This window comes from Notechis scutatus, chromosome Z (genome assembly GCF_049901735.1).
Source record: "Notechis scutatus isolate UNSWTSFEM ecotype Mainland chromosome Z, rNotScu1.2, whole genome shotgun sequence".
Taxonomy (NCBI): domain Eukaryota; kingdom Metazoa; phylum Chordata; class Lepidosauria; order Squamata; family Elapidae; genus Notechis; species Notechis scutatus.
In genome coordinates, this window is record NC_142025.1 from 97,731,074 (window position 1) to 97,756,319 (window position 25,246).

Sequence of the window (25,246 nt, forward strand, 5' to 3'; positions counted from 1 at the left end):
GAGGATGGATTGGCGGAGTAGCGAAGAAGTGATTAGTGCAGGAAAAGCTCCGCCGAGTCTTCGGGAAAGTCCTAAAGAAGAAATCCAGCGCGACTAACTGTGATCTTGACTCCGCCGTTGCCACTGTCAACCGGATCTTGATATACACGCAGCAAAGTCGCGAAAGTTTCCTAGCTCTCTCCAAACCACTCCGTTAACGTTAGCGGAGCAAGTCAGGATTTTAAGAAGACGCAGCCGTGCAATTGACTAACTGTTGCAATTGACCAGGAAAGTGTGAAGGCGAGCGCTGATGCGCCTTTTCCAGTCTCGATGAAACTCTAAGCGCTCCAGCGCTTCCTCCGGGTTTTGTACTTTCCGTCGTTTGCATCTCAAAACTTTTGTTTTGCTCTCCTCTCCCCCGCAGTCCCACGCTTGTCACCGCTCTACCTGCCGCCTCTCCGAGCCGCGAATCTGTCCCGTGAGTCTTTTTCTTCAATGGGCGCCTTGGATTCAATCACCGGAGGACCTGCCAATCCGACCGCCGCTGCCCTCACCATGCTGAACGGGGCAGAAAGCCAAAACTTTGCCAAGGAGCCTCCGGACCTCCAGGGAACCACGACCAAAGACACGGGCGGTGGGGGCGACCTGAAACTGGGAGCCCCCCAGGACCGCTTCTACTACCCCGATCCTCCCTTGCAGGAAGGCAGCTGCAACTTAGGGCTGACTTACGGAGGCCCCATGGTGCAAAGCGCCTTTGCGGGGAGCGACCCGGCCTCTTCGGGCAGGTTTTTGGGGCCGGTAGCGAACAACTGCTCTTCCTACCGAGCTCAGCCTCCCCCGCCTATCCCAGCGTCAACTGGACCCGCCGGGAATCCTGGTTTCTCGGTCTCAGCTAGCGAGTTGTATCCCACCGCTGGAGATCTTTATGCTGGCGCGCCCGCCGGAGAAGGCTGCTACCCGACAGCGGTCCAGCACGTGTTCTCGCGAGCTCCTCTCTATCCCGTGCCGGGGTATCAAGTCTCCGGAAAGACCCAGGTGGTCCTCAACAACTACCCGCTCTGGGCGAAGTTCCACAAGCATCAGACGGAAATGATCATTACCAAGCAGGGCAGGTGAGCCATGCGAGGAGGCGCCACGACGGCCTGGCTGGGCCCGCGGGGGGCGGAAGGCAAACGGACAGGGGCCGACCTGGAACTTCGAAAAGGGGGCAAAGTGGGGCTCCCTCCGAGGAGAAGCGGGGTGGGTGGGGGGAAGACCCGTGTTTCTCTTTCCCCGTTTGCTGAGAACTTCAATCCCGGACGGAAGAGGAGCCGGGATGGGAAAAGTCTAGTCTCTTATAGGCACCAGCTGTCTGTGCGTGCGTTTGGCTGCAAAAACAGGTGGTTGGCTTGGCAGTTTCTCTCTAAGGCTCACCGGGGCAGGGACCCTGAGGACCAGGATGACGGTCCTGATAATCTGCCCATATTTTTGTAACCGACCAATCAGACTATCTAGCTGGCTTATTTCATAGAGGGAGAAGGGAAGAGAACATTAAGAAAAACATTTAAATATTTTTTCCTAGACCTTGGTTATTTGGGAAAGTTGTTTTCCAGTAACCTGGTGGCTAGGTAGATGATCAGAAACTTTATTTATACTCTTCCACCACCACCCTTCCCATGAAACATATGTATCCAGGATTAATTTGCAATATTATATTGGAAGCATTGATAAGTTTTAGAAAGGTAAATCCACCCTGCCTATCTGTTCATATGAGAGGATGAAAGGTTAAAATATGTGTCTGGTTTGCTGGAACCCCAAGTAGTTTTGTATCCCCAAGTAGTAACTTACTCTGATTTACTATTTCTGTTTATTTATAGAGTAACTAAGGGAAAAACAGCTTGTATCTTTAATTTATTTATTTTTATTTTAACAAGCAATAATGATTGGAAACTGAAACGGGAGACAAAAAAGACATTTTGGTTCTTAAATGAATATGGTTTTTGTTTCATGGCTTAGATTTTTTTTATTTTTATAAGCAGTATGTGGTGAATTTTCATATTTTTCCCAATCAGAACTTTTCAAAATATAAAAAACTATGCTATTTAAAAAAACATGTAGACTATGCCTGAACAAAATACCTCTGTGTGTGTGTGTGTGTGTGTGTGTGCACGCCCGTGTTTAAACAGTTATCTTTTGCTTTTTATGGGATATAATTTTTAAAATCAATTTCAACTAGTACTTTAATCAATTGAAGGTTTAATTAAATGCTCTTGATAGTTTAATTCCTAGTTACAGATTTCTTTCTCTCAATTTCAGGGCATTTTTATGCTAGTTAAAAAAAGAAAGCTTTAGCTGATTAATCAGTGAGACCAATTTTAATGAGTGTCACCAAGAGTTAGAGGCACATCTGTTTATGTTTGTTTTCATGAGGCTATTTTAGTTCTGGTATGCTACTGTAAGAGGGAATTAAAATGAGATTAAAAATGAAATGTGGATTTATAGAGATATTATTAAAGATGCCCTTATCTTACAGATCCACTTATCTTAAACGGTGCTCTTATTTCTTAATTTGAGAATTGTCTTATACTTCCTTCAATAACCAAAATGTGTATTAAAAAAAGAAATCACATTACTTTAGTAATTCGTTGATTATAACTAGAAATTGTATCATTATATCTATCTGGGAAGGAACACAAGTTAATTAAATAAGATAACTTTTGAACAGAAATATATAGGACCATTTTGTAAATGAACTAACAATGATAATAAAAACAAATGTTAACTCGATTGGTCAAATAGTCTAGAAAAATGTTTTTGATAACAACACTGAAAGTTCATTAAACCAGAGAATTGGGATATGTTGAGTATTGGATTCGCCACATTAAATATAAAGAAAAGGGAGGAATATCAGGATGTCTTAGAAGTTTCAAACATGTAGCAGAAAGAAAACTTAGTTATGAAACCACTCATATCAGACATAACATTGCAAATACATAGAAAAGTAAAAAATATGAAAAAGGCAAAGAACAATGTCACGATACATTTCGTATAGTTGAGAAGCATTTTATTTTACATGTGGAATCTTAATTAAATTTGTGCAGTCACTTCTTTATGGATCACCTTTTTTGAAATATTACTTAGTTGTCCACAGTTGGATGCAATTATTTATAAGCTGCTTTAAACTATTTTGATAGTAGCTTATATTTCCAAAAAGCTCAGAGTAAGTGATACAACTTAAAACTTTTGTGGCTATTAAAAAAAATCTTCAAAATGATGGAGAAAGGCAGTCTATGAATTGACCAAAAGTTCTTAAATCATCAGATCCTAATTTACAAAGTTCTAATTTGTACATTTCCCACTTGACATAAAAAGTGTTAAAGTTGCTTTCTTGTGGTGTTTGTGGGCACATATTTGTCAAAACACCTTTATAAATCGTGGTTAAACATGCAATTAACCAGTGATCTCCCAGCACAGAGCTAGGAAAATACATGTGTTTTTTTTTCTCATGTGAATATATCAGCTGGCTTTTCAGCTGGGTCAGAAAAGAGATCAAATTTGATTCTTAAGATATAGTTTGATTTTACAGAGAGCAAGGCCACAGGACAATATAGACAATAAAGAAGCCAAGTATTTATGATTACTTTATTTGAACTTGATTATGAAGATGCCAAGTTAGTTCAGCCTTCTGATTTGTTTTCTAACTCAGATCATAGACCAAATGTAGAATCTGTTTCTTTTATCCTGAGAAACTACAGAGTGAATGAAGGATGTACTGCCACAAACCTCTTTTTCTAGAAATGAAACTGTGAACATGAGCCTACCTATCTCACACCATTCCTCATATTTTCTCCAGGCAATTAACTGTCAGATTAGGAAATGTTTATAAAGATCACCATTGCCGTTTTTGTTTTTTTGCCCTCTTCTCTCTACTCATTTCTGCTCAAATTCCTCTCAACTGAGCTGTAAATCCCAAGGATCTACCTACCCGTAGCAGAGACAGAGGAAAGGGTAGGAGAAATATCTCAATACACAGCTTAGACCTGCCAGCCAGATCTCTTCAGTTTCTTTCTCTTCTCTTCTAAGAAGGTATGAAAATAAAGAGTACAGTTATGGATGTTCAAGCTTATTACTATAGTTTTCTTCCTCTACATACCAACTTATTCCAGAGTTTATCTTAAATTCCATAGTGATCAATCCTAATGAGAGAGAGAAAATTAGGAGAAAGAAATGACACGGAAAGATGCCAAGATTCATAGACCAACAAGGTCCCCGTTGCCAAGGTCCCAATTTATGCCACAAAGCCACCCAGGCTACAATAAAAGAGGATGTTGTCTCCTCCAACCTTGAGAAAGAGAACCAGGTCTTTTAAAAGTATTGCTTTTCTGTAATTAATTCTTAAGTAAAGAACTAACAAGTTTATATTGTATTTCTAACTGAAGACAAATTCTCGTCTCAAATTCACATGGTACATAGGAAATGTGACTATCGAGGCTGAAGAGTTTGCATGCAAAGATGAGTCTGCCTTAGATCCAGAATCTTTTACCTGCCTGCTCCCAAATTATATACAAATATGTCTTGGCATCAGTATTTACAGAATGACAGAGTTGGAAGAGACCTTTGGAGCCCTTCTGGTTCAAACCTGTGCTTGAACAGGGGACCCTATACCACCCCAGACAAATGGCTGCCCAATCTCTAGTGTGCAGCCTCCAGTGTTGGAGCTATTGGAGGCAAGCCATCCCATTGATTGATTGAATGTTGTCACTGTCTCTGTCCTGACTTTGACCATCTCATCAAACACCATGACTGAGGCAGACTTAAATCCCCTAAAACTAATCTCTCCCAGCCTGTTGAAGGTTTGTTAGCCGCTTCATTGTGAAGAAGTTAGGAGATTGTACTGACTTGAAACAGAGACACAATAGATTGGAAATGAAGACAGGAAATTCTGTGCTCCTTGCCAGTTCAAATGTGGCTAAATTCTAACTTAGGAACAGGGGAAAATATATACTAAACTGGTTGCCTTAGGCAGTTATTTTGGAGATGCAGCAGCAAACTCATATTAATCTATTTATGTAATTTTAAATTTTAAAATATCAATTTTTAGATATTGTTTTTAACTTTGTTATATGCTGCCCAGAATCTTTTGATTGTGAAGTGGATAGTTTGTCAAATTTAGATGTTGTCTATCTAACCAGCAAAACTATGAACAAAATATGGATGTACTTCAAGGAGAGTATTTTCAAGATATAATTTTTTCTTAATTATATAAGGCTACCCAATCAAAGCAGCAAAACTCTGACAGACCATTAGAGAGCAGCAAAGAGTTGCCATTTTCTGAGCTTCCCTCTGGTCACCTGGATGAGGCCTACTCATTTCATTAATGAATATTATTTGTCCTTAAAACAGAATTCCAACCAGAAGATAATTTAGGTGAAATTCTTGCATTTATTTATTTATGTCTTGCATTTATTTAGTTAAAAGTTGGCAACAGGGATGTCTGAATGGCTTTTCTTGCATTGTTGGCCTAGTCTCCCTATTTCCCATCGGACAATAAATTCCAAGGCAGAGTGCAATCATGAAGAGTCAGTAGTTTTTACATCAGATTGCATGTAGGGGATCTTGGGGCAGTGGGCTTCAGTGAAAAAAATATGTGCAATAGCACAGGGGTCGCCAATCTTTTGGACCTCAGGGACCACCAAACTCATAATTTTAAACCCCTCAGACCACTAATATGAATTTTGACTGACAGTAGCTTGCTGATATTGGTGGGAAAGTCGGTCCCATATTCCAGAACTGCAGTAGTCACAGGACTGGCCTTTTGGTCATCCCGGAGCACCTCCTCCACCTCCACTGGGTGCACTGGCCTGCCATGGACTGGAGGAGCTGCTCTGAGATGACCAAAGGGCCAGTCTTGTGACTACTGCAGCTCTGGAATATGGGACTGACTTTCCCACCAATGTCAACAAGCCACCCCGGGACAGATTTCCCTCCTGTTGGTCTTATCTTCCAGTTACAGCTCGCGTGGCTTTATTCAAGGTAAGGTTTGCGCTCAGCCGAAGGGTGGGGGCCAGCAGGTGGGCGGGCCATGTGGGCAGTGCAGCCTTGTGTTCCCACGCAGCCTGGATTAATTGCTTTGGGGGGAGTGCTTTTGTGGGGGGGACATTTCTTTGCGGATCACCAAAATTTTCTCACAGACCACCAGTGGTCCCCGCCCCACTGGTTGGCGACCATTACAATAGCAAACAATTATAGCCAACAGAAGTCCCTTCTGCTGACTCCAAGAAGAGAACTTTTGAAGGACCCTAAACAGACCAAGTTAAATAAGTAACGTACAGGAAGTGGTGGAAAAAGGTCAGGCTATAACATTTTACTGCACTTCTATTAATCAAAATGCAGTACTTAAGGACTTTATCTAGTAATTCTGGTTTCTGAGGCAGGAGCATCTCTTCATAGACCAAAACATCCTGATAACTGCCATCACCCTCATGCCTATTGGCTACCCTTTCGTGACATTGCGTTTAGTTTTTATAAATTGGAGGGTGGTAGTAGGTAATAGGGGGAGGAATTTCTATGCACAAATTCTGTTTGCACCTGCAAAGATTACACTGAAGAAAAGCTCTGTATTCTGAATAAACCAGAAAAAAAATGTCGCTTTTGAAGCACAGACTTCACAAGTTGTTGGGGAGGAGAAGTATGGTGCTGAACATGCCAGAATTGTATTATTATGGTTGCATATTCAGTCAGATGTTTGGGCATTTTTATTCACCCTTCCAGTTGTTCTCAAGGACCTAGGAAAGGTAGGTGTTGTTCTTTGATGATGTTCAAGGTAGTGTAGCATGATGTAAGCTATTCCAAGTAAATCTTCCTTTTGCAACTGACTGGTGGTGATTTTATCAATGCAGATGATGTTCAATTCTAGATGTTTTGGAATTGCACCCAACGGACCTATTGCTATTGGTATGATATATGTTGCATTTGTCATAATTATTATATTTCTACTTATAACTCTTTGTATTTTGTGATTTTCTCCAATCCCTTTGCTTCCATTCTGCTATCCCCAAATATAGCAATGTCCACTATTCATTTTTTATCTTTTTCATCAGTTAAGTCTGGGCTGTTGTATAGCAGTTGCTTGTCTGAATTCTAAAGTCCAGAATTCACTGGACTTTAGAATTTTGGCTTTTTTATTTTCTAGTACTTTTGTGCCCCACTAGTTCTTTCTTGCAAGTCAATGTACTCTCAAAGAAAATCTAATGCATTATTGTTACTTTTTTGTCATGCTGTTGTTTGTAATAAGCTTGTATAATATTCTTGTAGAAGCTAACTAGATAGTCCACTGTTTCTTCAGCTTCTTTGATCATCTTCTCAATTCTAGCTTTATATGAATCTATTAAAGCTTGGTCTTGTACAACCAAAAATAGTTGCTATATTCCTTTCTACAGCTTTCCTGCTATTAGCCATCACTAGCTGTTGTTGTTATTTATTTGTCTATTTGTTATTAATTAAATTTACATTGCACCCATCTCACAGAAAGTGTTCTTGTCTGCTTTGCTTGCAAGATTTTTGGTGTATTGGCCATGTAAGAATTTGCTTTGTCACCCTGTTTTCTGTTCTTCATTTTGATTTTTCTTGTAGGCCAATTGGTCTTAAGGTATTCTTTGTACTATGAAGTACAAAGTACTTCGTCTTCTTCACTGTTAGATATTCTTCCAATGCCCTTTTTCTTCTTCAGCTCTCTGGTGTACTTCCCTTCCTTGGCTCCTCGGTAAGTAGAATCTGTCACTGTGGGAATGAAGGCATGATTCATTGTCCTTATTTTTATTATGTGTAATTATTATATTATTATGTAATAATGTGTTATTATTTCATTTCATGAATGGCATCAATAAGTAAAGAAACAATATTTATTTTTCCCCCTGACTTTTGGTTCTACTTTTGTTTTGAGCAAATTCTCTGCTCCAGATGTGCCCAGAATGGGCTATTAGAAATGATCAGCCCAACAGAATGCAGGTTGTTTAGGTTCCCTCAAACTGGGGCCATCTGGATGGGTTATTACTCTCAGAATTCCTAGAAGCACACTGGTCTGGAATAGCATCTGACTGGAAAGTTTTGAGATTGATTATTGATTGGAACAATGTTTTTCTGGTCTTTTTATGGCTTCACCTAGATGAAGGGCCATTTCTGAGCATAATTTAATAAGTAAAGAAACAATATTTATTCCCCACCCCCTGACTTTTAGTTCTCTTTAAACCAAGTATTGATAGGGCCACATTTCAAATATAGGATTTTCACGGAAAAGGCAGGCTCATGACTACTTTCCTTCTGCACAACTGTAGTGAATTAATTCATTCTTTAATTGCGTCTGAATAAATTTTCCACTTTTATTCCACTCTCTTTCTCATTTCAGAATTTGTAAGGAACATCTTGCAGAGAGTCTGAGAGTTTTTTTCCCCATGTAAACATATTTCAACTGTCAACAAAGAAGCATTCTCAATCTCTGAATGCTACTCTGTGTGCTTATTTGGGAGTAACTCCTTTTAATCTATGACTTGAGTTTTGAAGCAACATATAATGATCACTTGGCGTAATTTTTGCTCTCTTCTTTTTATCCTTTTCCTCTTCTTGCCCCAAATCACTTACTATTTTTCTGCTTGTTCACTTTGATGTTTTTGTTTTGTTTCCTTACTCTTGCAAGACACAGATAACCGGTAACCAGATTTAATGCCAGAAGTACTAATTTCAGTATATGTTATCCAGTTAGAACCTCCATAATCAGACAAAATATCCTGTTGAATCTTGGCTGATGTTCCTTCATGGCATACTTCGTAATAACTGTTCTAGGAAACAAAATGTTGGACCAGAAGGATCATCCAGAAAGATGTTTTTAACATCAATTGTGTTCTTGATGATGTTCTTTTTCTTTCTCAGTTTCAACCCATCCTCTCATCTTTCCTTCCTTGCTGAGCACATTTAGAGTCACAACCTCGGAAGGAACCCCAATGTCATCTAAGTCAACACAGAAACACAAAGTATGAATATAACACTTCTAATATTGTGAATGAAAATCTGTTCTCAGTTCAAAACTTGATCTGAATATTATTGACAAGTTCTGTTTGCAAAATATATGAGACTTGATAACCTTATCTTTTTCATTCTTATTTTTTTTCCTCCTGCTTTCTCTAAGGTGGTCTCTTGATAAGTTTTCTCTTTCTCTCATCCTCCCATTGTCTTCCTTTCTTAAGCCCCACAAAGAATGTTCACTTTGATACTGTAACCAACCTGCTCCAAATGTGTTGAAAGTCTACATGCATTAAAGTCACTGCATTTCCTGTGCACTCTTCAAGACTTTTGCAGTGAGAGAAAAGTCCGTCCCCCCACCCTTTGCTTCAAGCTCTGGGTGGTTCATTGACATCAGATGAAGAAAGAGAACTGGATCCAAAAACCTAACACAAGATCCATATTGTTCTGACCAACTGGGTTCCCAGAGAGCAAACACAGACAAAGGCAGCAGCCCTCACCTTTTAAGGTTTAATCACAATTCTGTTCCTTTACAGATAAAAGGCTGCTTTCCAACAATTAGCTCGAACAAGAAAGAGCCTTGCCAAGTTGTTTGTCAAGGCTGCCAAAAACCCAGAGATAAGAACTAATTTAACAGAATTCTCCAAACACGAACTAATATGTCCACCAGCTGAGTTTCAGAGCTTCTTTGCTTTCTGCAAAGAACGCTTTTTCAAACCTGGCTTTTATCCTCTTGAGGGAGGGGCCATTACCTTGCAACCTTACTCCTGAGTCGTCTGTGCTGCTGTAATTGTTCTTTCCTCCAAGTAATCCTTCATGCACGTGCACTTGGCACAGGCTCCTCAGGAACCTCCTCGTCACTGCTACCAGCCCCCACAATCTCTGAAAGCAGCAGTCCGCTCTCTGATGGTCCTGGCCCCTCATCAGAGTCATCGCTCTCCTCAGCCATCTGTACCTGCTGCTGGCTAACCACAACACATATTTAGAGTTAAAACAGAACAACCTTCTCTAGCTAGGGATCCTGTTGCTTCTGTATCCCAATGAATGCATTGACTACGGGTAGTTCTCAACTTACAACAGTTTGTTTAGTGACCGTTCAAAGTTACAATGTTACTGAAAAAGTGACTTATGACCATTTTTCACACTTACGACCGTTGTAGCATCCCCCCATGGTCATGTGATCAAAACTCCGATGCTTGGCAACTGACCCATGTTTATGACAGTTGCAGTGTCCTGGGGTCATGTGATCACCTGTTGCGCCCTTCTGACAAGCAAAGTCAATGGGGAAGCCAGATTCACTTAACAACCATGTTACTAACTTAAGAACTACAGTAATTCACTTAACAACCATGGCAAGAAAATCAAAACTCATTTAATAATTGTCTCACTTAGCCACATAAATTTTAGGCTCAGTTGTGGTTGTAAGTGGCGGATTACCTATATTCCAAGGCCTGTTTCAGTTCTGAATAGGTAGAACAGAATTATTCTGTGCCATTGCATTTCTGAGTAAGAATTGGACAATCAAAACTCTGTAGCTCCAACTACTTTTTTTTTTTTTTTTTGCTTCTTCCAGTGCTCCTCTCACTTTTAAAAAATTACAAGAGTTTCTTACCATTTTAGGATGGGAAATTCATAAAAACTACAGTGTATGCAATAAACTGATCATAGACTGATTCTCAGTCATCCAGGTCATGGCTGCCTCTTAAGGTGCTTTTTCAAAAGGCTATTGGAATTTTCTTTGTTTTTTCCTTGAAGATGTTTCACTTGTCATCCAATAAGCTTTTTCAGTTGAGTTCTTCAGTTTTTCAGAAGAACTTTCTGGATGAGAAGCAAAACACCTTAAAGGGAGAAAGCAAGGAAAATCCAGTTTTGCCTTTTGAAAAAAAGTACTTTTGAGACAATAAATTGACCTGTTTCCCCCTTCCCCTCTTTTTTTTTTTTTTTTTTACAATGACAGAGTAAACTCCCTCTACTACAGATTCTAAAACAGAGTGCCCTGGCTGTATGTGATGTATGTGATGTAGTTATACCGGCTATCTATCTAAGCTCCATGCATTATAGCTTTCGGATTCCATCTCCAGTAGATTCAGCCAAGGTCTTAACTGCTCTTAAAAACCGCTCTTAGTCTTAACAAGATCTTGAAAGTCCCCTCCAGGAAGCCTCTCCCTGTGTGTTGATCTTGGATGCAGAGATAAGGGAAATGACCTTAACAGAATAATATAAGAAGCCTTAACTAGAGTAGACTAGAATAGCACAGCACAGCACAGCACAGAATAACAGAGTTGTAAGGGACCTTGAAGGTCTTCTAGCCCAACTCTCTACCTAGGCAGGAAACCCTATACCACTTCAGACAAATGGTTATCCAACATCTTTTTAAAAAGTTCCAATGTTGGAGCATTCACAACTTCTGGAGTCAAGTTGTTCCACTGATTAATTCTTCTAACTGTCAGGAAATTTCTCCTTAGTTCTAAGTTGCTTCTCTCCTTGATTAGTTTCCACCCATTGCTCCTTTTCCTACCTTCAGGTGCTTTGGAGAATAGCTTGACTCCCTCTTCTTTGTGGCAGCCCCTGATGGAACATTGCTATCATGTCTCCCCTAGTCGTTCTTTTCATTAGACTAGACATACCCAGTTCCTGCAACCGTTCTTCATATGTTTTAGCCTCCAGTCCCCTAATCATCTTTGTTGCTCTTCTCTGCACTCTTTCTAGAGTCTTAACATCTTTTTTACATCGTGGCGACCAAAACTGAATGCAGTATTCCAAATGTGGCCTTACCAAGGCATTATAAAGTGATATTAACACTTCACGTGATCTTGATTCTATCCCTCTGTTTATGCAGCCTAAAACTGTATTGACTTTTTTGGCAGCTGCTGCATACTGCTGGCTCATATTTAAATGGCTGTCCACTAGGACTCCGAGATCCCTCTCGGAGTTACTACTATTGAGCATGGTACCACATATACTTTACCTGTGCATTTGATTTTTCCTGCCTAAATGTAGAACCTTACTTTTTTCATTTTGTTAGCTAGCGCCCAATGTTCAAGTCTGTCAAGACCCTTCTGTATTTGTATCTAGGCAGAGTAATGAGACATTCCAAATCCAAAGGAGCAAGATAACATTTGAAAGCAATATCAACATTCAGACAAAATGATTCACTGGGATGTAAGGAGGAGGGAAGGTCAAGCTCTTGCAAGTTTTTGTTATTATAGCCTATCTCTGTAACTTTTGAACTGTGCATCTCGACATTAAATTGCTATACTAGGCTGTAGTGGGATATTTTACCACTTTTTAAAATATAGATGGGGAGGAACTATATATGATTCAATCTTATCAAGACTGAGTGATGTGAATGTTAGAGCCACTTGAACCTTAGATGGGATAGCAGTTCCCTATTTAAGAATGGTGCATTTGGGGGTTTTCTTGGACTCATGGCTCTTTTCAATGAGCTGATATGTGAACTGTTGCAGGCAGCCTGATAGGGAAGACTCAACCAATAAAGGAGAACTCCAGAAGTCCACCTAAGGCCTGTGTGGTGTTCATGCAAGGCTCCAAAATTCCAAGATTTTCAAAATCCCTTTGTAGTTTGTAGTTGATATAAATTTGTTCTGCCCACTTGTAATACTTCAGAAAAGAAATGCTTACATGGAAAGAGGAGTGGTCAGAAATCTGCTCCTTACCTTTTGCTTCAACCATTACAAAGCAGTGATGCAGAGATCTAAGCCTTGCAACTTGAAGGTGTGTGGACATCAACCCCAACAATTCCCCAGGCAGAATCAAAGAATCAGAGTGGAAGCCCCATCCATTGTTTTTTAGCAGCTGCTTTGACTTTTTGTATCCCTTGTGTGGATGTGCTCGTTATTTCTAACCGTGCAGCTTACTGCAGTGAGTCATTAGCTATTAGATATATCTTGTTCTACATAGCAAGGCCGCAAGAAATTAGAAACTAAAATTGTATAAAGTTAAGAACTCAATGAAAGAAGAGAAACTGGAATATTTGTAACTAGTGAAATGTTGAAAACATTTAAGGCATCCTCATTTGTTTTTTGTTATTGCTTTTTGAAATATTACTGGTAGGATGATCAGGGCAGCTATAGCAACCGGTACTGGACTTTGATAATCTGGTTTACCCCCTCACCCATTTTGAAATGAATGACCAATGTTGCAGAACCTCCTGTCCAGGATATATAATTTTACTCCTTTAAACTCAAAAGTTTAATAAGATTAGTGGGTGTTAGTGTGCTTATTGTGATGGAATCTGGCTCTGAATTACTAGAGGAAGGAGTAAAAAGAAACATCAGCTTTGAAACATTGCTATGCAAGAACCAGTGCAGGAGGGATACTCCCTAATTGCTTATCAGCATTTATCTAGATCAAGGGTCTTCAAATTTGGCAAGTTTGAGACTTGTGAACTTCAACTCCCAGAATTCCTAAGCTAACATGACTGGAGGAGGAATTCTGGGAGTCGAAGTCCACAAGTCTTAAAGCTGTCAAGTTTGAAGACCCCTGATCTAGATAGTTATGCAGAATATGTTTGACAAGATTTTGTCTATGAGCTAATATGTAATAAAGAAACTGCTTTGAGTTTTCACATCATTCTTGGCTTCCCGGGCCTTATACTTAAAGATTTAATGAAGGATTGTTTTAGGGGAAATGACTGAGGGATATCCTGGATTCCTTTCCCTTCCTTGGCATCCCAGTATTACCTGCAAATGGGAAAATAAAGTCAAGATTGTTCTTTCTAATGTATGGTGGTGGAGAGCAAAATGAAAGACTTTGTTGTTATGATATTGATGTAAGACAAACTTGAATCAGTAGTAGCGATTACACACAGAGAAAGAGAAAGAGGGGAAGCGGAGAGAGAGAGAAAGAGAGAGAGAGTCATATGTTTCCAGAGGAACACCAACATTCCTATGTGTAAAAATATCCTAGCTGAGAAGTTGATGAGCCAAAGAGATGTAGGATGGGATTGGGGTTATAGTCTGCCTATGCTCCTCTGACCATCCAGCCTGCATGAAAAGATAGACAGATTGTTATTATGATGATGACTATTACTCAAAATAACTATGCCCAGACAACATACTGTTTATATAGACACCAAATTTTTCCCTCTTTCTGTATTTAATAGAGAAAGAAAGAAAAGATAGACAGATAGATAGATAGATAGATCTACAGAGAGATAGACTTGTCTCAGGGCCACAGGTAAAGCCAGCAGGAGGAGTTTCTTTTCCATCATGACATCCACTTTCTGAAATATCCCTCCAGAGATCCGATTGGCCCATCCCTTTGGCCTTTTGTAAGACCTTGAAGGTGTGGTTCTTTGCTCCAATTTAGGGCTCAAGATACGTGAGAGAGCTCATCTTCTGCTTATGTTGTTTGTTGTTTATGATTCCTGCTATGCTATGATTATATTATGGTTTTATGAAACTTTGTAGTTATTTTTACTATCTAAATATTGTAATCCACCCAGAGTAATTTATTTGAGATGGGAAACTATAGCAATCTAATAATAAATAAATATTCAGGAAAAGCCTAAAAGGGAAACAGAAACAGGCAGAATTATTGACATTTTCACATCTTTCTTAGTATTTCCCAAACAAGTAAAAACTGAACAAAAATCACCACGCTAGCAGCAAGTGATTGTAATTAGTAGCAGTCAGAACTAAAATTATGCTGGAACAAGTAAAATGTTGCCTCTCCCCAAAGCCTTGAAACAGTAGAAAGTACAGTCATATTTTCATATGACTTTTCCCTTTTCAACAAAAGCAGCTGAAACATCTTTGAGAATAAAAGCAGAAGAAGCTATTGTCAGAACCTGTCTCTCTTTACTAGAAAATATCAACAGAAATGCCAGCAATTGTTTTAAAAAATAGATCTTTATTTCACAGAACTGCTACGCACCTGTTTAACAAAAAGATCCAATGCTCTTCTAGAAGAATGTGAAAATAAGAAACCTGGATAAAACATAGCAGGCATTTTCTGAAATATAGATTTGTTGTCTAATCATGCTCACAACTCAAGCCAAAATGGCCATAGAGAGCAATGCTGTAAGAACAGAGGCGGCAGGATCTTTAATAAGTCAGTAGGTGCTGAGCAATGTCCACTGCCATTGCTTCATTGGCAACTCTATCACCAAGGTGTGGTAGACTGTCCATATGGCAAAGTTTGTGCTGAGAAAAGAGGAAAACACTACTTTTAACAGTGGAACAACTAAAGATGGCTTTAGGACTAATGAAGGGTGGAGGTGAGATAGAATACATCATGAAAACATATACCTTAAAAACATTGAAGTGCCTTTGGAGTTAGTGGGATGGGAGGATAAAGCTCTAGTATTCTTGAAGATTAATAAAAGAGAATGTCCCTGCCTTAAAGGTTTATAGGACAATCCACCAACAAGAGAAAACAGTTGGGTGGAGAAATTAAAAAAATAAATCATTACCCTGTAAATTTCTTATGTATAAACAAAGACACAAACCCATGGAAAAGCTAAAATTTGTCATCTGTCTCTTTCTGTATATATGCCTATTTGTATGTTGCCTAACGTTGAAGAATAGAATTCTTAAAGAAATGATTTTTCTTTTTTGTTGTAAGACAGTGTTTGATTTTTACCATGAGGTTTTTGACTTCAGTTCTGCCAACTGTTTGAGGTTTGTGGCACAAACACAGCGACAAAAGACAACACTGAGAGTTAAAACTCTTACAGTACCATATCTCAAACTGAAGATTTTTTTTTTCAGATTGTAAATGGGGATATAATCTTTGGTGCTGTTCAGGCGCCTGGTTGTCAGGAAAGATTAGATGGAATTCTCATATCTTTGTAATAGGAATGGGTAAGCATCTTTTTCCTCTCAAAGGCTGCATTCATTTTGTGGTCATTGATTGGAAGCTAGCTGGTAGGCAAGAATGAAACAAATCAAAGTTAGGACCATAAGATCATAGATAGATGTGACTGTCCAAGTGAGATGCAGATGGGTGTGTGCGTGCATGTGAGAGAGACATAATGTAGCCTTCATTTCATCATCCAGTTTTCTCACTGAAAGTAGGATCCAAAACTGATCCCTTAGAGAAATATGTGTATATATCATAATACCAAGCAGAAGATTAATTTTGCTACCCGTACTCTAAACAACCATTCTAAAAAAATGTAAATTCTTTATTACAGATTAGCAACCAAATCTAAATAAAATGTATTAAATGTAATCTGCAAATTAAAGTTACAAGATAGTACATAAATAATAAAATGCTAGTAGCCCTTGTTTAACAACTACCTCAATTTAGGAAAAATTCACAGTTATGGCAGTGATGAAAAAGTAACTTTATGATCAATCTTTGCTTTTACAAGCTTCACAGGTAAAAAAAAAAAGCTTAAGAAATAAAAAAATAAAAAAATAATTTAAAAATAATTTTAAAATAATTTGAAAATAATTTGAAAATAATTAAAAAATAATTTAAAAATACATGAATGTGCTGAGATGGATAGCCTAACCAAATTGTTAAAAAATAAACAAGATAGTGACTATTATGAAATATGGAACATTTGGTATGATTGGTTAAAGAAAAGGTAATATTTGATATTTGGATAAGTTATGGAAATGACAGAAGATGTGCATTTAATTATAAACTATATAGAGAAATTAAAACATTAAAAGAACGAAGGAGTTATTGCAACAAGGCAGATCACGTTAATGATAAAGATAAAGAAAAAAAATTAACCATTGCTCAATATACACTGTAAAATGTATATACGTATATATGTGTGTGTGTGTGTGTGTGTGTGTGTGTGTGTGTGTTGTCTGTTTTAAATGTATGTCAAATAAATGTTTTTTTTTCTAGAATAAATTTTTTTTAAAAAAAGAAAGATCCTAACTAAGCACAGACATAGTTTCACTTAGCATCTGCTTTACTTAATGACCAAGTTGTCAGTCTCAGTTGTGGATGCTAAATGAGGCCTATCTATAAAACAGATAAAAGATCTAGTCATTCTTGCACTTCAGCCATGCATGAATTGCAAGCTATTTTCAATGCCAAATGTTATCCTGGAGTCTTTTATTTGCTAAAAAAAAAAAAGTAGGACAATTAATCAGCATCCTCCATCATCTTATCAATATGGATACATTTAACAACAAATTGCAGCAAACCCACTGGAGCAGCTGGGACTGGATAGAAGAGTCCTGGGGAAGTAAGCAATGGATTTAGTGTAAGAACCTGGACAATCATTATCATCGTAATGCTTATTAGGATCGACACTTCACCATCCTTTACTCTTGGTTTCCAGTGGAGGTCAGAAGAGATTCATTTCTACATTAATCTAAGCCCATGTCTGGAATGTCCTTAGTTTATACATTCTTAAACTAACTTTGAACTGCAAGCTAGCGCTTTAAGAGTTAACTTTTTTTTAAATCTTCCTTTCTAAACCTGCTATCTGTAGTATTTGTACCCAAGGAAGATTTATGGAGAACCTAAAAAAGACTTGCAAATATTTTTCTGTTATTTCAGTCGATCACTATAAATATTCTATTCAATATAATTGCTTGTTTGTTTAGAAACAGTTGGAATGGTGATGAAATGTAGAAGAGAGTGCTTCATAATACATCATGGTCAACTGCAGAATGGGAGGCATAAGGTCATTAACCTTAGAACATAAGTTACCTAGACTTCCTAAAGGTAGAAACTGAAACCAAAATAATTCATTCTGGTCATTAACCACGAAAATATAAAATCATTTCTATTGTTTGCTTTGACAATATAAATTTTATCAGATCCGTGGTTCTGAAACAAAAAAAATAAGAGGAAGCCCATTATAGAGGGATAACCTAACAACAGAAAAAAAATGCCATCCTGATTTGGTGTCTGTGAAAACAAGTTTCAGTTTAGCAAAGTTTAGAACAGACATTGAATGTCTCTCAATCTCAGTTCTCTCACTTGTAAATTAGACATACGTAAAATCAGTTATATGCAATTGTGTAAAATTTAAATACAGAGAATGTGTTATAATTCTGAGTAGTGGTTACAACACCTGCAGAGTTTTGTATTTGTAACTAGGAGGAAGATGAGATTGAAGGTAAAAGGAGTTGTGCTCAATGCTCTTGAGTGGTTAATGTGGGCCATGTAACCTTCTCCTAGCAACGTTAGCTCAGGAAGTAAGCAGCCCACCACACTATCTGCTCAGTTTTTTTGGTTGTTTTGTCAAGGTGGAGAGAATGAATTTCAACCCCCCTTCTGAAAGTCAGTTAAGACACACTGAACCCCCTCACAGGCATGGACCCATCAAAGGATTGTAGATTTTGACAAGAATCAGAAAAGGCAAATAAGTAATAGGACAAAAATTATGATCTATTTACTTAGGAAAGGCCTTTTCAAGATCCTCCTTCCCATTAACATAATTGTTTCTTCATAATAGTTTGCTAGAGGAAAATAATTCTATTTATTTTAAACAAAGTGGTATCCCCAACAAAGATTTCTAAAATCCAATATCTTTTATTTAGTTTATTTAGTTACATATACATCTTGAAATTATTGCAAGAGCTCAGGGTGATTTGTATGATTTTTCACCTTCCTATTTCATCTTTACAATTATCCTATGATAAAAATTAGGTAAAGCCAGCTGGATGATTTTCGACCAGTTATATCAGGGCAAACTCCCGGCCTGTGACCCAGATGCATCATGCGCCAACCATGTCCATACCCAGTTTAGCAAAGGGGGACAAAGTCCCGATACATTACGTGATGCCACCGTGATGACATGAATTTGACACTCCTGAGTCTCTCAGCTCTAGGAAGGAGACAATGACAAGTCACTTTTGAAATCTTGCCAAGAAAATTACAAAGACTAATCCAGGTATCAACACTGATTTGAAGATACTAAAAATAGTTGAGATCAGTCAATACAAATCAATTGGTTAGAGATATTTTTCATATTTTCTTGATTTCAATTGGATTCTATATAGCATAATAGATATATCCCAAATGGGGTCCATAAATAAATTAATCAACAGCCATTCTAACACAGAAACGAAATTAAAAAAACCTGGGTGTATTATGTGAAAGCAGTTCCGATTTTTTTATCTTATCTTATGAAGCATGTTATGTATTCATCTTGTGCCTAACCCAAAGATTCATGACTTGAATCTGTGTCTTCCTACTGTCAATCCAAAATAATATAACTTTCTTGAGATCACTAATAGTGCAGAAATTCTGCCAAATCTGGCATTTACAGGTTGGCAGTTCAAAATGCAAATGGAAAAGCGGGTGCTTGGAGTGAAATATTTTATTTCAGTTGATCTGCAATAACCCATTCACAGTTCAGATTGAGTATGTCTGCCCAAATAATTTCTTAGACTCAGATTGCTCCAATGTGTTATAATTGTAACTCTTTTTGGCCATGAGAATTGTAGACCCGACACATCTAGGGATCCCAAGTAATGAAATATTTTTACCTTGCTATACTTTGTGACAAGGGAGCTGGAATCCTTGAAAGACAATTCACATGGACCTTGATCAAAGAGAGAGAGAACGCTTCCACATCATTATTGTTTTACTTCTCAAACTCTCACAAATTGTTTAAAAGTCATCTACCATGTCACAATCCAGTCTCTTCACTTCTTGCCCACCAGAAATGCTGACAGAAAAGAATGAAAATCATGACCCCATCCTGAGCTGCTATAAGTTTCACAGCAGCTTTCCACGCTACCCCACCCTACATCTCCTCACGCTTCACATGAAAATGAAAGAGAAAATGAGACAAAAATACAACTATAAATAAGTAGCTTGATCCTTTCCTTTATCAAAAGAATCAGAAACAGAAAAATCTTATCAAATTTGGCTCAATTGCTCAGGTGGAGCAATTTAACCAGAATTCAGCCAGAATTTCCCTTGGGACTGTTCTACCTTCCAACTATTATAGCTTTGAACATAATTTATTGTATTTATTGATAGTGATATTATCAGCAGCCCCAACGTACAGTAGGTTGGTGGCCCTTTATGGGAAGATTTGTAGATTTGTGGTTAGTTATCAAATTTGTATGCCCATTGACTTCCAATGACACTTGACAACATCTCTTGTGTTCTTTCATTGCAACATATTTTAAGATAGTTGGATGTGGCCAGGGGTGGGATTCAGATTTTTTTTTTGTAAGTTTTATTTGAGTTTTCACAAAAAGACAAGTAAAACATCTTCTTTGAAAGCAGCATAATCCCGGGTAACATCTCTTCATACAGACACAAATTCAAATTCATGCTCATTTTTATATTCCATTCCATATCTTATTACTATTCTACATTTTCTACATAGCTTCTCCCCTCTTTTAACTTTCTTAATTTTATTTTATTTATTTCATCTCAATTCAAATCATTGTACTTATATTCTTTGTCTGTCCTTTTTCAACTGTCTACTATCTTTTCTCATTAAACAAAATTTCTCCTGTAATCACTGATTGGAGTATGACGCTTTTATATCTTTCCCCTAAAATTATAACACTTAATATAATACATAACTTCCATTCGGATTCTGCTTGGCACATTCTAAAACTACACACTGTATTCTTGAAAAAAGAAGAAAAATTATAAATGTATAATATAATTAAAACAACAATCCATTCCAATTCAATTCTATCATCAATATTAATATTCATTAAAATCTTAACATTTTGCTCATTACTCTTCAAATAAATATCATACTTCTATGGGAACAATTATAAACTTTCCATAGTTAATTCCCCCCCCCCTTCACTTATATTTTATAAAACATTGACTAATTAAAATGTTCCCGTTCCTTCCTAATTCAATTTTCTCATTTTATTTCATTTATTTTATTCACAAACATTTCCCCAAACTACACCAACTACTTTATCCCTCTTTTTAATCATATGTTGTTTCCAATTTTCTAAAATTATTTCTATTACAAATATAACAATACAATCTTATGTACCTTCACAGAATCCCTTTTTCAGTTAAATTTTCACCCATTATCTCTAAGTAGGTTCTGTTTCTTTACATCCTGCTCCAAGCCTTTGTAACTTCTCTTCCTTTCCTTCTTCCTTCTCTTCTTCTCTCTCTCCTTTTTACCCCTTTGTCTCTCTACCTCTATTTCCCTCTTCTGCATTCCCCTTTTCTGTTGCTTTCCAACATTATATCCACTTTTCAAATTATTTTCCCTTCTTTGGCTGTTTTTTTAAGTCTTAAATTCTCTATTCTCTTTCCCCCCCCTTTCCCCTTTCTTCCCCATATAGAGTTACTTGTTCATTAAAGATGGCTTCTTCTTTGTCCCAGTCTTCTTGTTTTGCAGTCTTTTCTTGTTGTTTCTCGTAGTTGCAGATCTCTATTTCTAAGAATTGAAAAATGAAGCCAAAAGAGCCCTTCCCTTCTTGTGCATCTTCTTTGTATTTTTTTAAGTTCCATTTTCAATTCATCCAGAAGTGATGCCATTGTAAAAAAATTTAAACAACCACCCAGTTAATTTTAGTTATTCAAATATAATAACCAAAAATCCAAAAGTCACCAGACAATCCAAATACACACAAGCTGTTTCTTTTTACACTTTTTTTTTTCACTTTCTCTTCCTGGGGTTACTATTTGGTTGCAAAAGCTCAGTTAAAATGTATATTTTAGAAGTCTTGTTGAAGTTTTACTTTAGATTCTTTTAAAGTCCAGGCAGTCTCCTCCCTCCAGATCCTATCCTTATTCTTTTCCTCTCCCTTCCTGCTTATAAAAGAAAAAGTTTTTAATATCCAGAAATCTTTATTGTCCCTTTGGCATTTAGTTGTATTATCAGCTTAATTGCCTATTGATGCCAAAGCGGATTTTTCCGATTTCTTATTCCGATCTCTTAGTTGTCAATGTAAGGAAGGAGAGAGAAGAAGAAAAAAAAACCTTTCCCTTTTCACTTTCTTTCGCTGCTTCTGACCTTCTTTGGGAGCGATGTTATTTCTTGTAAAATTTAAGTTCCAGAGTACCTTAAGCTGTTTTTTCAGCTTAACCCGGTCAGCCAAACTTTCACTTCTTATCTTCCTCCTGCACTTTCTTTTCCGGTTGAGTTCTTCTTTGAGGCAGCCATTTCTGACCACTGCTCCTACCGCCTTCGGGAAAGGGAGTTTGGCCAGCTGAAGAGGAGAGATGCAGCTCTCCTCGACCCTGCTGGTGATCTCCCCCCTCTTCACCACCTCTACGGGATGGCTTAGCCCCGAAACCAGCCGGCTCGGGGCGCTCCAGCGACGAGCCCAGGCAGAAACGGTGCACGATCGTGGATTCCTGTCTGTCGCCGAAGCCCTTCAAACCGGAACCCGGGATTCAAATTTTTTAACAACCGGTTCTGTGAGTGTGGCTTAGTTGGTGGGCGTGGTTTGGTGGTCATGTGACTGGCTGGGTGTGGCCAACTCAACATAACTCACATTGAGGCACGCATCTCCTCGCCTGGCTTCTCATGACTGTGGGGATGCTGCAACAGTCGTAAGTGTGAAACATGGTCATGTCATTTTTTTCAGTGACATTGTAACTTTGAATGGTCACTCCACACAAGCAAAGTACCAGCAAAGGAGGGGGAAAAAACTCCAGAGAAGTTCCTGAGACAGGAAGTCTAGTCCTGCCAAGAATGTAATAAGGGTTAACAGAGAGGCAGTTTCTGTAAGCAACACCAGAATGTTTCCTTCCTGCTTTCCATACAGGATTAGGCCAGTAATTTCTTCTAACAACTGGTTCTCCGAACTGCTTAGAATGTTAACACCCGGTTGTAGTGAATAGGTGCGAACTGGTAGAATCCCAGCCCTGCATGTGGCCCCCAAATTTAACAAGGGGTGGGAAAATTGATTTCTAAATATAAAAGCTATACTTTCTTACTTTTGAATTCAAACAAAATTTGTATTAACTTCAAATTCAATAATAGCAACTATTATTTTGACTTGCAACTATAATTAAATATTAGGATGCAATTTTCATATATAGTATTAGAAATGTTATAAGCGGGGCATATGTTTATTACAACTGACTAATCTTTCTTAGGTGTTTGAATGTATATATTTATAATTTGATATTTAAATACTCGTAATATAGTCTTTGTAATAACTTCAAAAATTCTGCACAATCATTCTAGCTCTGTGACTCCTTTGGTTGGAGTGTTGGTGGGGGATGACTTGATGACATACATTTGTGAGTTCATATCCCAACATCTTTTTTAAAAATCAGTTGCTAAGCATTTAATTGGAATCAGTGGGAATCTAATACCATGCGGGGTCAGTGCTCGCTGAGCTTGCTTATTTTCTTGATGTTTCATTACCCTAACTAGGTAACATCATCAGAGCTAGTAAGGAGCATTCTCTTCCCACATTTCTCTGATACCCTTCCACTTCTTTGAAGATTCTGCAGGAATATTTGTGCAGGTTGACAAGTCTTCCACCTCTTAAGTATTGTTTCCCATGTAATGACTTAAGAGGAAAGGAGATAAGTCAGTAAAACACTCCCACTAGCGAGGAATGCTTGTGAAGTTGACAGATTTTGCTGAAATGGATACCTTAACTTCTTCGATTAGAGATAAGATGTTATCTGTATTTATTGCTGACAAAGTCTCTTGCAGACTTGTGATTTATGGTTTTGATTATTAGACAGGATAAGATACAGAAAGAACAATAATGTGATTGTAACTTTAAAGAGGTCAAAATATATTCATATTTATAACTGCCATGGAAAATATAGGAAACCATTTCTTTATATATTTTCATCCTTTTCTACTTTTCTTTAACTTTTATTCCATTTATTTTTCTTTTTTCTTTCTTACTAAATACTAGTTTAGTAAGTATTAGATTTTCTTTTAATTGAAAAGTTTTAAATAAAAATGATATATAAGGTAGTGCTTGAGTTACAACCACAGTTGAGCCCAAAATTTCTGTTTTTAAGTAAGACCTTTTATAAGTGAACTATGTCCCATTTTACAACCTTTCTTGTTGTTAAGTGAATCACTGCAGTTGATAAGTTAGTAACTTGGTTATTAAATGAACCTGACTTCCTCATTGTTTTTGGTTGTCAGAAGATTGCAAAAAGGGAATCACATGATTCTGGGACATTGCAACTGTCCTAAACATGAACCAGTTGCCAAGCATCTTAATTTTGTTCACATAATCATGGGGATGCTAGAAAGTTCATAACTGTGAAAAAACAATCATAAGTCACTTTTTTTCAGTGCCGTTGTAACTTTGAACAGTCACTAAGTAAACTGTTGTAAGTCGAGTACCTGTATATTCTTAAAATCATCTGTCTGGTTTCTGGGAAACATTTAGTGAAGGAGAACCCAGCTCCACTGTCAAAATGCTTTTACCATTAGGTCTCTTTCCCATTAACATTCAATCAGAATCTGCTTTCCTGTAATTTCAAGCCATTGTTCCATGATCTTCTGGTATCCTTAAGAGACTTGAGCAGGGTTAATTGTTTTTCCCCTGAGTCTTCACTTACTGGATTCCCTGAATCACTAGTCATAGGTCTTAGTTTACAATCTCTTGATTATTCTCATTGCCTCTCTTTATACCTGTTCCAGTTTGTCTGATTCGCTCTTCAAGTGAGGTTACCCAAAACAAATGTAGGGCTTAATTGGCACTTAGATCAACATACTGAGAAAGCTATAATAGCTAGTTTGTTTTCTTTTATTGATTGTAAGCTGATTTTTTTTTACAGCTTGGGCTTGTATTATGTGTATTGGTTAGAGATCTTTTTTTTTTGTAAGTTTTCTTTGAGTTTTCACACAAAAAAAGAAATACAAGTAAAACATCTTTTTTGAAAGCAGCATAATTCCGGGTTACATTTCTTCGTACAGACGCAAATTCAGGTTCATGCTCATATTTACCGTGTTTCTCCAACAATACGGCCTCCACCAATAGGAAGCCCCAGCATGATTTATTGGCATAAAATCAAATTAAGCCCCTCCCCCCAAATTAAGGCCCATATTAAACATGCAAAATGGGGAGGGGGAATGGCGGGGGGGCTTGCTGTTAGGAAGTACTTTGTTGCATGCCCGGATATGGTGCTGCCTGCGTTGGTGGAGCACTTCATATTGGGAGACCTTCCGCCACCGTTGCTTTTCCTTCTCCCTTGCTGCCGTAGCGTTACAGCAACGCTGCGGCGTTTGGCACAGCCACGTGCAGCCAGTCAGGGCTCCTCCCTGCAACCGGAGCCCTGAGGGAGACACTTGGCTTCAGGCGCTCCTGTGGCCGCCTTCCCTTTGCCTTCGAAGGTAAAGTGAATTATTTTAAAAACCTCCGCTCATCCCATCAGGGCCGCGCCGGAGCCGTGCGAGCTG

At 38.0% G+C, this 25,246-nt stretch overlaps 1 protein-coding gene and 1 long non-coding RNA gene across 2 annotated transcripts in view; one reads left to right on the forward strand and one right to left on the reverse strand.

The window, feature by feature from the left end:
• Positions 1-337: 337 nt before the first annotated feature.
• Positions 338-25,246, forward strand: part of TBX21 (T-box transcription factor 21) — a 51,745-nt gene continuing 26,836 nt past the window's right edge. Inside the window, exon 1 of the mRNA XM_026669804.2 lies at positions 338-1,091. Coding sequence (XP_026525589.1) covers positions 475-1,091 — 617 coding nt within the window. The 5' untranslated portion in view covers positions 338-474. The remainder of the gene's footprint in view (positions 1,092-25,246) is intronic.
• On the reverse strand, positions 15,035-19,787 carry LOC148129018 (uncharacterized). Its single transcript, XR_015745662.1, has 3 exons — positions 19,407-19,787; positions 18,694-18,742; positions 15,035-15,860 (listed from the first exon to the last, which is right to left on the reverse strand). It is a non-coding gene; the product is annotated as an uncharacterized LOC148129018 (long non-coding RNA).